Genomic DNA, 17,300 nt, shown 5'->3' with positions numbered 1-17,300 from the left:
TGGCTGACTCAATCGGTAGAGCATGTGACCCTTGGTCTCAGGGTTATGAGTTCAAGGCCCATGTTGGATCTAGAGATTACTTAAAATAAATAAACTTAGGGGCACCTCTGTGGCTGTGGTTGAGCTTCTGCCTTCGGCTCAGGTCATGATCTCAGGGCCCTGGGATCCAGCCCCACATCAGGCTCCCTGCTCAGTGAGGAACCTACTTCTCCCTCTCCCTTTGCCACTACCCCCACTTGTGCTCTCTGGCTCTATCTCTCTGTCAAATAAATAAATCTTTTAAAAAATAATAAACGTAGAAAAGAAATAAACATAGGATGTATTTAAAACTACTGAAATGGTATATATGTCAATAATTGTGGGATACAGCTAGAGTGATACTTAGGGATAGTAACAATAATTTATTTCATCAGAGTGTGTAATAGAGAAAAAGTAGCAGTGGGCTAGATATCTACCTAGAATAGAACAAGTAAATTATGAGACTAATGAAAAAGACCATTCATATATGGTAAGATACCACTTATTTAATTATAAAAAGATGCAAAATATATGTTACATGTGCCTATATATTTATATATAATATGTGCATATATTTTTATATATAAATCAATTTTTATGTATATATGGTAACTGTACAAAGCCTGTATGGGAATAATCAACCCCAGATTTAGTACAGTTGTTACTCATGAGGATTGCAGAAAGGAGGTTGAGAAGGTCATACAGGCTTCAACTGTAAAACTGGCATTACATTTCCATATTTCTATGTAATTTATGTTAAGTACATCAACCACATTGATAAAACCATGGATCTCTTACAGGTCTCCTCCAGTCGACCAGACCTTTCAGGCTTTGATGAAGATGATAAGGTGTGTACCAGTAGTGTGGGCATGGCTAGGTTACTAGCAGAATCAAAGTCTGAAAAGTTAGGGTATCTTGGTCTTTTTAAAATCTCAGGACTTCCATCTTAATCTGATGTGGATCTTTGTCTCCACGTGTCCATTTCCAAGTACAAAGACTTGATGTGGAATTGCTTTGTACTTAGTGTCAATGTTGTACCTTAGCATATTTTCCATACCCAGATAGTCCTACACAGAGCTGAATATCTGTGTGTTTATGGGTCTACCTCAATGATTTAAGAAAGTATTATATCTACCATTGCAAAATCAAAATTATTGCAACTAGGTATGTTAGGGATTTAAAATTAAGGATGTTGTGCAACATGACCTTGCTCAGCAAATATTTCTTGGAGCATATATTATATTTAATTTATTATGCTGGGGACTGAGTGATTCAAAGAGTAGAATCAACAATTGTATCCAGAAGTTTAAAATCTAGTCTTTAGATAAGGCAGGCAACTCCAGAGAAATATGAAGATGAAATAAGCTTATGATACACATGATACACAAATGGAGTTTTCCTTCTTTACTATACCAGTATCGTATGGCAGTTTGATACTTTTAAATCTTGGGCTTATGTAGAGTGACCATACCCTCTGGTTTGCCTGGGCAGTCCTAGCGTGTGCCTGCTACCAAAGCGAAAATTATTAATGGAATCTATTCACTCCAAAAAGTGTTTTCATTGTGGTCTCTCAATTATCTGGCCACCCTAGATACACACCAAATTTATCAATGTCACTCCCTTTGTGGGGGAAGGGAGGAAAGTGGATGGGACCTCTGGGCTTCAGAAGGGGATTTCACTCCACTTGTAATGAGTTTATTAAACCTTGGACAAATATAATATTAACTCTTGACCTATATCTTGAGTAGGACACTATTTGGCATATTATTCAGCCGCTCATACTTTTCTATGTTTAAAATATTCTATTAATAAAAACAAAGAAGAGTACATACTGCCATTAAAAAACGGGAAAAAACTGAAATCTGGACTTCATTTCTCACTTTAACAGGACTTAATTACAGCTAACCCATATCTTTACCTTGTAGGGTTGGCTAGAGAACCAATTAGACATGTCTGACTACAGCTCCAGCTATCAAGATATAGCCTGTTATGGAACTTTACCCAGGGATTCGCCTCGAAGGAGTAAAGAAAGTAGTGGTGAGATTTTTTTTCTCTGAGTTCTTTGTTTATAATTTCTTAGGAAAAGCATGAGGGGCAAATTCTTTTACGGGTTGGATTTAATAAAATAGGAACCTGAAATTTTAATAGACTGGATGATTCTAAACTATCTTCTTGAAGAGAATGTATCATGTTCGCTTATGTGATTTCCTTTTGCTTTAGATCCGGTGTATCATCCAGATAATAATAATAATAATAGGCCTTTTGTGTATCACTTCAGAATTTTCAAATCGGTTTTCCCACATCATTTCCTGAATTTGAAGTCCCTTTTGAGACGCAAATCTTACATATTATGATCAGACTTCATTCTTTACCAAAAGAATATATACCTGCATAATGCTTTTGTACTCAAAAGATTTTTTAGAATTTTTTTATTCCTAAAATGGTTTCAAAAATGATACCAGAAATGAATTTGATCACTGACAGCATTATTACCTAACTATATAATCTCCCAGTGCGCTGAAAGGAACAGCATTCTCTGAAAACATAAATCAGCTCTGTCACCTTATACACCTTATACATTACCTACTAAGTGACATCATATACCAGTGAATTAGGAAGAAAACACAAAGGAGGGACAGAGGTCCCTAGAAGTAAGAAATGAGTAAAAGCAGGAAAGCAGAATTGTTCTTTCTTAGTCATATGGAGCAGCAGGGTGACTTGAAGAAAAATGAGGCTTGTAAGAAAATTTATACAGTATCCATTCATTGAATATTTATTGAGCCTCTTCTTGCTATAAGCAGTGAAAGATACAAAAAGATCTAGATCCTAAGATTGAACTATGGAATGACTAAGTGCCCAAGTGCCTAGAAGGGTAGTAGACTCTGGGCATTCAGAGCAACATGAGATCAGCATGAGTTGAAATCAGTGTAGTAGGCAGCGCTTAAGGGGGATCTTGAAAAGAAAGTAGATAATTCAGTGTCTCCTTTCTTCGATGCTGCCCAGGCCTTTGCTGACTTCTTGTGACTGATAGATATGTCTCCACCGCTGCCCCAAGTCTGTTTTAATCCTTAGCCAGATCTTAGCCCGTTGATTTCTTTGCCATTGCGGATATTCCCGTGGCAAGATGGTTACCAGGCTTCCTGTGCATCTGTCAATCCATGCCTGTTTGTCTCTCCAGGTTGTACATCAGAGAACCCCCACGCCTTAACAGTCAGTCCTTTTAAAGCATTCTCTCCCCAGCCACCAAAGTTTTTCAAACCCTTAATGCCTGTAAAAGAAGAGCATAAGAAAAGGATAGCTCTGGAAGCGAGGCCGCTCCTAAGCCAAGAGGTAAGTGCTGCTCGTCTTGTACTGTGTAGAACAGAGCAGAATCATGCTGCCTGTGGCATGGTGACAACGCACCTTAACAAATCGAATGCTGCCCGTAGATGTGTGTGGGTCATGCAGGTTCCTGGTGGGATTTCTTGCGTGGTGGTCTTGCTGTTATTTTCTGTTTGTTTATGGCTTTTCAGAGTTTTGTTTGTGTGGTTTTTTTTTTAATCTTCAGTGAGAAAAGAGACGTTCCCCAGGTGTTTTGAAAATATGACAGGCTTTATTTATTTATGTATTTATTTGTTTTACATGGCTAAAACCAACTATGCTATCTGCCATAGAGCGTGTGTAGTCTCGTCAGACTCCATCAGTGGTTTAACCGCAGCCTGCCAAATTACACTACTCACACAGGATAGAAGTGTTTGCCTTGCTTTTCTAACTGGCACGTACTTAACTGTGTATTTTGGCTGTCGGCGTCTTCTGTATGTGATGCATCTGTGTGTCTTAACCTTTGCAGAGCATGCCTTCACCTCAGGCACATAACCTTGGCTGCATTGTGCCCTCAGGAAGCAATGGCAACAGCATGCCAGTAGAGCACAATAGCAAACGTGAGAAGAAGATTGTAAGTTCTGGAACCGTTTCTGTCATCTTGCCTGGTGGTGGGGTTAAGGCCTCTTTCACAGACAATCATCCAAATCCTTTAGAAGACATTAAGAAAACGTACTGGGCCTTTACTTTAAAAAATAAAAAATGTAATCACCGGTAATGAGATATTGCATGACTACGGCCGTGACCTGTGATTTTTTTCTAAGTGTTCATTCTGTTTTATCTTTTTGCTCGGTAGCAACTTGCTTAGGGAAAGGGGAGAAGACACTCTTACTTGTTCTAGTCTTTAAAAAGTGTAACAAAGAGATCACTCTAACTGATTCATCATCTTTCTAATGTGCCTATGCATATTGCCCAGATTCTGAAGTTAATCTACCTAGAGGAGTTGCACTTACTTGGAGTGAGTAATCATGCACTTAGCTGTGGGTGTGTTTGAAAGCTCCTTCTGCACTGCCTGATGGCCTGGACAAGCTTATTCCTTAGCTTGTAGCCCCGCTACGAGCCTGTGGTGCCCCCACCATGCGCCTAGCATCTCAGGTAGCCTGTTCCTTCTTTGCTGGCAAAATAGGTCCTGCCTCCCCTTCTGTCTGTCTTGCTTTTGATATGGCCACAGGTAGGTGGAAACTCTGCCTGTTGAAACGTCATTTCCCAGCACTTGGTTTTCAAATTACAGATTTGAAAATAGTTTCTTTAATATGCTGAATACCAGGCACTTTGGATCATAAATGATAGCTCAGTTAAATGAAAGCAAAACTAAACAAAAACAAAAACAAAAAACCACTATTTTCTGGCCCAGAAACAGATTTCTCATTTTGTGTCTCAGCTTTCACCTTCCTGTGGCTTCGTAGGCTTTGAGACAGTGAAGCAGCCCTGAGCAAGACAGAGCTGCTGGATGTTGGTATCTGTGCGTGGTCTGATCTGTGGGCAGCGCGTGGGAGGTTTCCTCTCCCGGCTGCACCGTGGCACACCCGGCCCATAGACTGGTTGGTGTGAGGTCCTCTAGCAGTTCTAAAATGCACTTCCCCTGCATACTGTGTGAACCTAGCAGGAGCTTAACCCGGCTGTGCAGTCGGCCACCCAGCTGCGTGCATGAAGTGCTAGCACATCTTCAGAAATGCCCCTCCCATCCTGCCTGTCCCCTGAGGACAAAAGAAAAGGCACCCTTTCCCCCTCACCTCTGTCCCTTTCCCCAGCATCTCTCTGTTTTCCTGGCTCCTCCATCCCAAGCCCCAAGATAGTTCCTGCTGGAGAAGAGGGTGAACGTCAGCAGCTGCCCCTACATCTCTGAATCCTGATGAATGGCTCCATCACTTACTTGACTTCTCCATGCTTATTAATTAGCAAGGCTGCAGCGTGGGCTCAGAAGGCCAAGGGGCTAGTTTGTTACCCTTTCAAACTCACTGGCTGATTGGATCTGTGTTGGTTGATGTGGAACCTACCACCCTGATGCATGGGTATTAAATTTAAACCTCTAGTAACAGTATAATTTGGGAGGGGGCACTGGGTGGCTCAGTCGGATGGGCATCTGCCTTCGGCTCAGGTCACGATCCCAGGGTCCTGCTTAGTGGTGAGCCTGCTTCTCCCCCCCCCCCCCCATTCATTCTCCTCTCTCTTTTTTTCTCCCTCAAATAAATAAAATATGTTTTTAAAAAAGCAGAATACATTTTGGTAGAACATACTACCAAGAGACTGCTAGATGACCTTTCTGGTTCTGCCCAGTAGATGGCTTCACTGTTGACAGAGTTTGCCTCATTGTTTTCTTTACTTTCCTTGTAATATTTTTAAATAAAACCCATCTCAGAACTTTTTAGCTAGCAGAGGGTAGGTTGGAACCAGCTTCTCGTAACTCAGCAACTCTCAGCAGCAGTTAGGCTCTATGTGATCAAACACACCTTGAAGGCCACTGAGCAGCATTTGACGGTACAATCTTGCCTGAATCTTGAGAGATCTACCTCGACTCTCCTTAGAAATCTAGCTCAAGGGATGCCTGGGTGCGGTTGCGCATCTGCCTTTGGTTCAGGGTGTGATCCTGGGGTCCCGGGATCGAGTCCCGCATCAGGCTTCCTGCAGTGAACCTGCTTCTCCCTCTGCCTATGTCTCTGCCTCTCTCTCTGTGTCTCTCATGAATAAGTAAATAAAATCTTTAAGAAAAAAAATAATAAATCTGGCTCAAGACAACAACATCTTTTAAAAAAGAGAAAGGGGTACTTGGCTGGCTGTGTGGGCTGGCTCGATCCCAGGACCCCAGGATCAAGGGGCACACAGACGGTAGTGTGACTCTTGATCTCAGGGTCATGAGTTCCAGCCCCAGTTGGGTGTAGAAAGTGCTTAAGTAAATAAAACTTAATGTTTTTTTTCAATAAGAGAAAGAAGTCTGGGACACCTGGGTGGCTCAGCAGTTGAGTGTCTGCCTTTGGCTCAGGGCTGATCCTGGAGTCCAGAGGTCGAGTCCTGCATCGGGCTCCCTGCATGGAGCCTGCTTCTCCCTCTGCCTGCGTCTCTGCCTCTCTCTGTGTCTCTCATGAATAAATAAAATCTTTAAAAAAAAAGAGAGAGAGAGAAATCTCAGTATTCTTCATCTTCGAACCTATTTAACTGATTTATTTCAGATAGCATTTTCAGGATGTTTTGATAGATTTTAAGGATATCAGTTGCTTGATCTGAGGTTCTGATTGTCTTTGGGAAGCTTTCATTTTATTTCTCCTCTTACAAATGGACATACTGTTTTATCCCTTTGTTCCCCCATTCACTCTCCTTCCTTTTCCATTCTTGAAGAATCATAGTGTGAATCAGTGGTTTGGTCTGATCCAGGGAGGTTGAAGTAATTTTTTATAATTTCACATAAAATATATAGCTAACCTTAATTTTTAAAGCAGGGCTTATTGTTTTATCAGTTTGGGAAGATACATAAATGTGCCTCATGTCTTGTTTGAGTAAGATAAAGACAACAATATGCCTTTGGAGTCCATCTTTTTTTTTTTTTTTTTTTTTAAGTCATGAAGCAGAAGAGTAGAAAGTAAATCACTTCTCTCTCTTCTTGGGTCTTGCATAGACAGCATATGGTTTATTTCTCCTCTTTTTTTTTAAGGTTTATTTATTTATTTATTTATTCATGATAGACACAGAGATTGAGAGAGAGGCAGAGACACAGGAGGAGGGAGAAGCAGGCTCCATGCCGGGAGCCTGACGTGGGACTCGATCCCGGGACTCCAGGATCGCGCCCCGGGCCAAAGGCAGGCGCTAAACTGCTGAGCCACCCAAGGATCCCTTTTTCTCCATTTTTTAAAAGATTTTTTAATTTATTCATTTGAGAGAGAGAGCAAGCAAGAGCACGAGGTGGGGTGCAGAGGGAGAGGGAGGATCAGACTCCCCGAAGCGCAGAGAGCCCAATGTGCGGCTCAATCCCAGGACCCCAGGATCATGACCTAAACTGGAGGCAGATGCTTAACTGACTGAGCCACCCCGACTCCCTGGTTTATTTCTCCATTTTACAGAAAAAGAAACAAGGGACTTGATGAGTGGCTCACCCAAGGTCTCACAGTTGGTGAGAACAAAGGCCCCATCCCTCAGCAGAATTGGGCTGGCCCCAGTGACTCCAGGTGCTCCCCCAAATAGTGCAGTTTCAATTGCCCTGCTGCTGCTGTTTCCAAAAAGCTGCCGGCCTCTTAGCACCATGGACAGAAGTACTGGGGCCCTAGGCTGATACAGTCCTTCCGAAAAGAAACCGTCTCCCTCCTGGACAGCACAGACCCCATTCCAGTGGAAGTGAAATGACTTTAATCAAGTGAAACTTCTTGCAAGGAGTCACTGCTTTTATGGGGGTTTGATCCCTTCTTAAAATCAAGCTGTTTTGTCTATACGTAAATATCAGTTGCATAAACTGAATTGCAAAAATCAAATCATGAGGACTGTAGCTATAGAGAGGCTTGAGAACTTGACTCCATGCTTCACTTTTAGGTAGGGTTTTAGTCTTTCTTGTCCCTAAGACATTGTAGGAAGGTGCTAACCTTCATCTCCTTTAAGACAAAATGATAAATATTTCTGGAGTAGGAAGTCTATCTAACCAGATTCCTTTAAGGTACAGTTTAAGCCAATTAAGTCCTCTTTGTCCCTTGAAGGCAACAACTTGATAAACTTTCAGTCTGCTTACATGTTGGGAAATGTTTCATCTCGGTTTTCATGTTTCTGGAAGTACTTGTCCCTAGTCCTCTAGCCTCTTTCTTTGAGTCATTCCCTCCAACAGTCCTATCCTAAGTGCACAACTATGTACTGATCCCTAATTGAACTTAATGTCTTGGGGGTTTTTGTCAATGCTTCAGTTTTACTAAGCTCATTCTGATGCTTTAGGAATAATGTTTTTATCTTCACAAGTTTGATAAATGTGCACCTGTTTCTATACAGTAAGCTCATGATTGAATATTTCATTCAGCAAAATTATATTTTAGGATGACAGGTCTTTCCTCAGGCTTTAGAAGAAATAACTGCAGGCATAAAAAGGAGCTTCAGATTACTAATTCTTATATTCAGATTTAGTTTTCCTTGCAACAACTAACTTTTCAGTAATTAATTGCATCAAAGACTCCTGGGCTTGGGAAATTATATTTCTTTGCCAGCTTAAAACAGAAGGAAATACAAGGCAAGGCACCTGGCTGGCTCAGTTGGGAGAGCATGCAACTCTGACTCTAGATTACAAGGTCGTGAGTTTGAGCCCCACGTTGAACATGGAGCATACTTTAAAAGGAATAGAAGGAAATACAAGGATACAAACACTAGAAATTCAATTTTGAGTCTAAATATATCAAGTAGAGAATCTAGAAAATACAGGCAAAAACTACTGATTCGATCTGTCCAATCTTTGCTCCTTTCCAACTATTCCCTCAACCCCCTTTTTTTGACAGTGGTAGTTAATGTAGAATGTAGCTAAAAGTAAGATGGCAAGATTAGAGTTGCTAAAAATTTTGTTTTGCTAACTTCCAGAATTTTTATCACTGATACTTGATATTCACCTTTGATTAATAGCCATGGAATTAAGACAACTGATGCTTTTACGTAATGTATATTCAACTTATTTCAAAACCTAAGGAGCACTGAAGAGTATTAAGGTATTGATTTAGGTAGTTAACATCTTATGCAAAAGAAATTACTATAAAATTCAGTAGATGAAATTTATGTTCATTTGTCAACTGCCATCTGCCATGTCCTTTGAGTATGCTCTTCTTCCCCTTCCCCATCCTCTCTCTCCGTCTCTCCTCAATCTCTTCAAATGATACTTGAATGAATAGGGTTAGTGCATTGGTTCTAGGTCTTTACAGTCTGTCTGCTTTTGTACCAAATAAAATTTCCATCCACCAAGATTCCATGGTCCAAGATTGTGCTAAGAGCCAGGGCTTAAAGTCATAACTGCATGAAGGCAGGGACTGTGCCTGTTTTTGCTCAACACTGGTATTCTCAGGTCTTAGGACAATGGCTGGCATAGAGTGGATGCCTGATGAATACTCACTAAACGTCATGTTTTAAGAGAAAAAGAATATTTGCAGTGTCATCAGATGCTTATGAGGCTAATTAAAATGACTAAGTAGTAATATCTTTTTTTTTTCTTTTTAAGTATGCTCAACATCCAAAGTGGGGCTCAGACTCCCGACCCCAAGATCAAAAGCCACATGCTCTACTGACTGAGCCAGCAGGCACCATTTATCATTTACTTTTATTTGAACATAAAACATCCATATGTTTTATATTGTTTTCCACCAAATACAAAAGAATCATTGATTTAGAGACAGGCTGGGGAGCCGAGAATACCCACTTCTGCATATTTATCAGTGTTTACAAACAGAATTCTAAAGCTATTTGATGAAGGAGATTTTCAGTGAAATCTTAGTACCTTTCTCACCTGGCCAAATCCTCCATCCATGTTTCTCCAAACCCCTAGAAAGTGTTCATTGTAAGGCTATTAGTATGTTATAGCCTTACAGTGTTTAATATAACACTGGGAACGAGTTTGAAATGGTGTTCTTTTGCCACTGTTGAGGTCCTGATTTTACTGCCCTCTCTCCCCATAAAATAGTTCTGAAACCTTCAAAGCACTCGCTTACCTGCATGTGGCTTCCCAAAGTGAGGATTGTAAGGACAGGTGAAGCAACAGCTTTTCTCTGCCTCCAGCTGCCCCTTCCTCATTCAATTACAAAAGGGGAAAACATCACAACTGAAAGCTAATCAGTAATTAAAATTAATTGAAAGTCTCCTGCACTTCAACCAGCAAAGGAAGCATTTCCAATTAGCCCTGAGTGAGCACAGAAGAGAGAAATCTCCGTATTAGGTGATAATGGGTTTATGCTCACAGACCTCTGAGAATAGTGTACTTGTATGTGCCATAGGTGACAGCATCTAACCAACATGGGGAGGGGGGAGTGGGGGGGGGATGAGAGAGAGAAGAAGAAAGGAAGGAAGAGAGAGAGAGAGAAAAAAAAAAAGGAAGAAAGGAAGGCAGGCAGGCCCACTAAACATGTGACTGTGAATGTCTTTAATAGGACTATATTGAAACTTGGCTCAACAGTGAAGTCGCCATAAGGAGCTAATGAGTGACTTTTCCTTCCTTACTATATAGGACTCTGAGGAGGAGGAAAATGATCTGGAAGCTCTTAACAGGAAGCTGATAAGTTCACAGCCTTACGTACCCGTGGAGTTCGCCGACTTCAGTGTTTACAATGCCAGCTTGGAGAATAGGGAGTGGTTTTCTTCTAAAGCGGATCTGGTGAACTCAAGGGTCTTGGAGAAAGAAGTGTCCCGTAGCCCTACCACCAGCAGTATCACCAGCGGCTACTTTTCCCACAGTGCATCCAATGCCACCCTGTCCGACATGGCAGTCCCTTCTAGTGACAGCTCCGACCAGCTAGCCACGCAGACCAAGGACACAGACCCCAGTGAGCATTGCGGACCGTCCCTTGTGCACGACTCCCGACCGTCCTCAAACAAAGAGTTGACTGAAGTCGAAAGAGGCTTGGTAAAAGAGAAGATCGCTCTGGTGCCACTCAAGGAAAACAGTGCCTTAGCCAAAGGGAGCCCATCACCCCAAAGCATCCCTGAGAAAAACTCCAAAGTCCTCTGTAGGACCAGCTCCTGTTCAGAACAAGACGCCTGCTCCAGCAGAAATGGCCAACCAGCCAGAGAATTTTACCCCAGGGAAGTGACCGTGGAACACACCACAAACATCCTGGAGGACCATTCTTTCACAGAGTTTATGGGTGTATCCGACGGGAAAGATTTTGATGGTTTGACAGATTCTTCTACTGGGGAGCTTTCAAGTAGAAGGAACCTGCCAAGTAAAATGGACAAGAAGAGTATCTCAGACGGGCCTCGGGACCCTGCCCAGCTGCATTCCTCGGCAGAGAATGACCAGGTAATAAATTCCAGAGGCTGTCCTCTATGTTCTGTACCATTGGTGAGCACGGCTGATTGTGTACACAAACCCCCAGAGGCGTTTCACCGCATGACTTAGTGGGAGAGATTTCCTCAGATGCTGCTGACAGGCCAGGTGAGCCCCCTGGGTAGCGAGCTCACCTCACATCACTGCCCAGCCGGCTCTCTCTGGCTGTGCACCTGCTTGCACTGTGTCAGAGTAGAATTATAGATTATCTAGGGCCGGTGGTGTTTCCATCTTTTTTTTTTCCCCAAGATTTTATTCATGAGAGAGGCAGAGCCATAGGCAGAGGGAGAAGCAGGCTCCCTGTGGGGAGCCCGATGCGGGACTCAATCCCAGGACCCCGGGGATCACGCCCTGAGCCAAAGGCAGACACTCAACCGCTGAGCCACCCAGGTGCCCTAACCACTGGTGGCGTTTCTGACTGGCTTATGGGTCGATGCTGAATAAGGATCATTCAACCTCACATTCATTCCCTGAGAAGTTTAAATACAGGCTGTCCCAAGGCATTCAGATAGAATCTGCCTTATGTCATCAAATCTGTAATTTCTCTAATTCTTAGACTAAACCATTATTTGATGCATCATTACCAAAAAACAAACAAACAAAACAAAAAGCTTCCAGTTAAAATGCATCACACCAGTAATTGTTGGACACATTCCAATTTCAGACACATTAAAATGGGGTATCAGGGGGGTCAGGGAGGAGGGAGGCATACATCGTAGAATTGTTTTTAAAAAAAAAAAAAGTCATTTGGTGCCCAGAGCAGTTGAAATATGGGTTTTGGAAGGTACCATGTTGGTTTATTATAATGTTTTATTTTATTTTATTTTATAAATATTTATTTACTTATGAGAGAGACAGAGAGAGGGAGAGAAGCAGAGACACAGGCAGAGGGAGAAGCAGGCTCCAAGCAAGGAGTCCGATATGGGACTCGATCCTGGGACTCCAGGATCACTTCCTGGGCCTAAGGCAGGCGCTAAACCACTGAGCCACACAGGGATCCCAATATTTCATTTTATATTATAGTTCAACAGCTTAATTTTTTAGTTTGATTCCTAAACTAAAAGAACAATATCGGGGATCCCTGGGTGGCGCAGCAGTTTAGCGCCTGCCTTTGGCCCAGGGCGTGATCCTGGAGACCCGGGATCGAATCCCACGTCAGGCTCCCGGTTCATGGAGCCTGCTTCTCCCTCTGCCTGTGTCTCTGCCTCTCTCTGTCTCTCTCTCTGTGTGACTATCATAAATAAATAAAAATTAAAAAAAAAAAAGAACAATATGAGTATTTGCTAAGAGTACGAAGGAAGAGAGGAAATTGTGTAAATAAGAGATGCTCTGCTGTCCGTTTAGAGTCCGTGTTCTGGTCCCCCACCCCGACGGCAGCAGTGGGAGGGGGACAGGGTACCAGAACGCAGCAAAACCAGGCTCGGACAGAACTAGAAAGGTAATCTAGGAAGACGATCGATCAATCGATGGTGGTGCCATTCAGTCTCTGCTTTGTTGAGGAAATTATTCCGGTTTGGTGGCTCCCCCCACCCCACAAGCTTTACTCCCTTAAGATTTCAGGGTGTGGTCACTTATGCAGCTTACGCCTCAATAAACTGCAAAAACCCAAATGATGATTTCTTAGAATTAAAAAAAAAAAAAAAGACCCCCACCCCCCAATGTAAGACAAAAAATAAAGTCACTCCTTATTGTTCTTGCAAACAAAACATTCGTTTCAAAGTCTTCGGCATCCTCCACTACTCCAGGCAAAATCCGCACTGCTGGTCCACCTCGGCCCGCAGGCCCCCCTCCAAGAAGTCCTTGGGGCTGACTCTACCCTCAGACAGTGCCTCTCAAACCTAAATGTGCAGCAGACCCACTGGGCGGTATGGAGGATGCCTCTTTAAAATTCAAAACCCCAGGAGTCACCTGGCGTTCTGCTTCAGTGCAGGGGGAGCAGGGGCCTCGGGGTTTCCCAGCGCCCTCTGCTGCAGTGACAGGGTGTCTGAGGGCCACATGGGGGAGAGGCAACAGTCCCTCCTCTGTTCCATTGCTTGGATTATTTAGAACCAACGAACAGGAACCCCACCTTTTGTTTTCAGACACTCCAGAATAGTGTGTTCCTGCCAAAGATTCTGCTTTCAACGTGGAATTTAACAACAGTATTTGTGGTATCAGGGTAATGTGGGATTGTGATGAATCTTCTTTTTCTTTTTCTTTTTTTTAAAGATTTTATTTATTTATTCATGAGAAACACAGACACAGACACAGGCAGAGGGAGAAGCAGACTCCATGCAGGGAGCCTGATGTGGGACCCGATCCTGGTCTCCAGGATCATGCCCTGGGCTGAAGGCAGGCACTAAGCCTCTGAGCTACCTAGGAATCCCCAATCTTTTTCCTTTAAAATAAAAATTGTTTTAATATTTTTGTTCTAACATGATTTGGTTTTATTTATTTATTTTTTTATTTTATTATATTTTTTTACGATTTGGTTTTAGAAACTTGCAGTAACCAGTTTGTACTTTAACTTTGGGTCTTGCTGTTGTTACTTTTCCTAGAAGCCTCACCTCGGGGCTGGGTTTCTCCCTCGCACAGTGTAAATCCTAGAACTGGATTCTATAGTCTGTTGGATCCCATGGGTCCCTTCAGGGAGAGCCCCTCCTTGTGTGTGTGTTGGAGTCGGGAGTGAAGGAGGATCAAGACCTTGAACTCACCGGCCTCTGCTTGAACCTACTAGGGCAGCACGACCACTCGGTGAAAGGCGGCAGCAGGCGCTTCTCGCAGGCCATGGCATCTTCGCTCCGGTTGCCTTGTGAAAGCACCAGCCCCATCTTTGCAACATGCTGCGGCCCAGCCGGGACCTCAGAGCAGCGTGGAGAAGCCATGTGCTCCATGGGCCACCTCCTTTCTCCTCCCGAGCTGGGAGAGGCAGCACTTTGTCACTCGGGTAAATCGGCAGCCTCTGCTTTTTTTTTTTTTCCAGAAAGCCAGAGAAAACCGAAAACCCTGGATTGAATTCAGTGGCAGTATTTTTGTTTGCACTTGACTACTACACACACCCACTGTGTAGAATCCTCCACAGATTCAAACAGACTTTATTCTTGTACAATTAATTTTAATCAGTTCTTACTGTAGAATCTGGAGTCAATGCTTTTTTTTTTTATAAATAATATATATGATGTATATGAAATGTATATCTATAGAATGTTCAGAGACAGACAAGACTGCACATGAAAATGCAGATAAAAGTGGTTTGTAGAAAATCATAAGGTACTGGACTTGGTTACAGAGCAACTTAGGTAATCTCTGATACGTGAGCAGATGAAAAAGATTCGATTGCCTAAGAATGAGGTTGCAGAGCCCTCTTTGCAGAAAAGGTTACAGAACGCTGTTCTTTACAACCAAAGAACTTAACATAAGACTGAACGTTTTTGCTGTCCACTCTTATTGTTATGTGTACATATGTGTCCTGACTGCAAGTTTGGTGCCATACTCCTCCTGGCTACCAGGCCACGTGTAGCCGTTCTCTATCCTGTCTCATAAGCACACTGAAAAAGCTCACAGCTCTATTCCCTGGTCTTCCACCTGGCCCACCGCCTGCTGACGTGACATTGTATTGTAACTCTCGACAATGCCTGGGGCTCTAACTCCAGCCTTCCTTATCCCTTGGTTTGGCCTGGCCAGGCAGGTGGGACGCAGAGAGCAGTATTACTTATTGTAAGCAAACAGGAGGACGCGTCTGGAGTTGGGTTTGGGGAGGGGAGAGGGTGTTGTTTTTTTTTTGTTTGGTTTTTTTTTTTTTTGGTCTTTTTGTGGTTTTTTGTTTTGGATTGGTAGGTTTCATTGTGTGGTTTTGCTGTCGTTCTTTTACTTTAAATTCTGGAAAACGCTGGGGAGATGGGATGAGCTACAAAGTTCACAGGTGCCCGCTTCACCATGACCGCAGCAGATGATTGGAGTACAGAGGACACTGCTGTCCACATCTTCGTTTGCAAAGTCCTCCTGTTAACGGGGACGTCAAGGGATTATGTGTGTGGACATTTTTACAAAAGTACTTTATGCACCTATTCTGTAGATGCCTGTAAAGTTGGTGTGGATGTACAGCAATAAATACATTGTGGGAGAGAGAGAATGTGTACAGCCTGCTGTACCTTTTTCTTGAAGTTCTTAGCATCAGTAAAGGAGTAAGATTTTGGGAGACTTTAATGAAAAGCTGCTGTTCATGATTTTGTGTATAGTGAGCCGACTGTAGTGTTTTACTATTGTCTGTTTTAAAAAAGAAAAACTGTAATTTATATGCTCTTTCAACTTTATTGTATTTAATTGGTACAGATTATGTGTGTGTGTGTGTGTGCGCGCGCGCATGTGTTAGAATACAGACTGTCTAATTCGGATTTTAAAACATCAGTTGTTTGTCTTTAATAACTCTGCCACTAGCTGCAGATCTAATCTCCCATGTTCATACGTACATGTGGGTCCTCGTAGCCTGAACCAAAATTATCCAATATGAATAAGCCAATATTCATTGGGAGTTTACTGTGTTCTAGGCACCGTTCCCAACATTTGATATTTATCACAGCAGTGGGTGCCATGGGTGCCGCTGTTATTACGTGTTTACTGCTGGAAAACCAAGAGAGAGAGGTGGGGGGAGCGGGAGGGTGGCAGGCTTGCATCAGTCTCCCCTCCGTGTCGTGTCGTGTCGGGTGAGAACAGGCCTCTGAAGGAAGGACAGAAGGCCTTCAGAGTGCAGAAGGGCTGGCCCGAATCTCACACTTTCCAAACCAATCAATGCGACATCCACAGCAGACAGGACAAGGTGTGTCTTCCATGTTCACAGAGCACAGAGCAGTGTCCTGCCACCCGACACACAGTGGGAGAGGTTTATCTTAAAATGGTAGCACACAGCATTTTCAGAAAAATTGAAGTTGTTCATGGTAGCCAGCCTTTCTTAAAAAACAAAACAAAACAAAACATATATATATTTATATATATGTATATATATAAACATTTTTTTTATTTGAGGGAAAGAAAATATGCCTGCACACAAATGAGGGGGAGGGGCAGAGGCAGAGAGGGAAGCAGACTCCTGCTGAGCAGGGAGCCCTAAGCAGGGCTCAATCCCAGGACCCTGAGATCATGACCCGAGCTGAAGGCCTGAGCCACCCCGGTGCCCCTGTAGTAGCCTTCCTGAAGACGTCAAGAATTAGACCCACGTAGCCTACTCTGGACAGAAGAGTATCTTACATAGACTTCCAGGCAAAAGTAGAGAGCAGGGAAAATCCGAAGTTATTTGAATTCCATAGCATAGGACTGAGGGAGGAAAACAGCCGTTTAATATTTAAATAAATGATGGGTACAAATAGAATCAGGACAAACTGAGCAAATCATCATTCCTTGCACTAGCATGAGATCAGTGGTAGTTGGTCATCGACTTTGTCAGCATGACCCGGGGAGAGGAAACTGGTGTTAGCATATCGGATAGTCACATACAGGCATGTGTTTAACAGCTTATTGCCAAAGTACAGTATTACTAGTGGCCTCACATTTGTTTACAGTTATTTGGACACACATTTTATCATAACAAAAATTTAGCCTTGTGTTTCTAGGGCACCAACTTACAGGAAGAAGGATTTCATAAAAATACCTTTAGAGTTAAGTAAGAGGAAAATAATACTATCACTTATCCTGCTCTCATCGATACTTATTTTGAAAATTGCAATATTGAAGTTTTTGAACAGTTTGGGGAAGAATAAAAAAGACAACTAATGACCTGATTACATTCTTTATTTCTAAAAAGTAAAGCTTTCTGATCATGTCATTAAGGAGTCCTGAAAGAAGATGTAATTGAATAAGTGTTCTTGCTTTTCTGGAACAAAAAGAGCCTAAAACAGAAAAGGATGCTACCTGCTTGTCGTCTGTTTCTAATCGCCTGAGATGAGGGGAAAGATAATTGTAGGTTCGA

At 42.6% G+C, this 17,300-nt stretch overlaps 1 protein-coding gene across 8 annotated transcripts in view; it reads left to right on the top strand.

The window, feature by feature from the left end:
* KIF13A (kinesin family member 13A) overlaps window positions 1-15,740 on the top strand; it is a 211,328-nt gene extending 195,588 nt beyond the window's left edge. For 3 of the 8 annotated variants that reach the window (XM_049105945.1, XM_049105940.1, XM_049105938.1), the window contains 6 exons: window positions 819-866; window positions 1,944-2,055; window positions 3,197-3,348; window positions 3,848-3,952; window positions 10,541-11,332; window positions 14,076-15,740. In XM_049105945.1, coding sequence (XP_048961902.1) covers window positions 819-866; window positions 1,944-2,055; window positions 3,197-3,348; window positions 3,848-3,952; window positions 10,541-11,332; window positions 14,076-14,096 — 1,230 coding nt within the window. In that variant the 3' untranslated portion in view covers window positions 14,097-15,740. Of the gene's footprint in view, window positions 1-818; window positions 867-1,943; window positions 2,056-3,196; window positions 3,349-3,847; window positions 3,953-4,294; window positions 4,337-10,540; window positions 11,333-13,567; window positions 14,050-14,075 lie in introns of those variants that run through there. The other 5 variants (XM_049105942.1, XM_049105941.1, XM_049105944.1 and 2 more) reach the window with 3 other exon arrangements.
* Window positions 15,741-17,300: the final 1,560 nt, after the last annotated feature.

The sequence above is a fragment of the Canis lupus genome, chromosome 35 (assembly GCF_003254725.2).
Source record: "Canis lupus dingo isolate Sandy chromosome 35, ASM325472v2, whole genome shotgun sequence".
Classification (NCBI taxonomy): Eukaryota; Metazoa; Chordata; class Mammalia; order Carnivora; family Canidae; genus Canis; species Canis lupus.
Note: the sequence above shows the minus strand (reverse complement) of the source record. Positions and strands in the feature narration are given on the sequence as shown.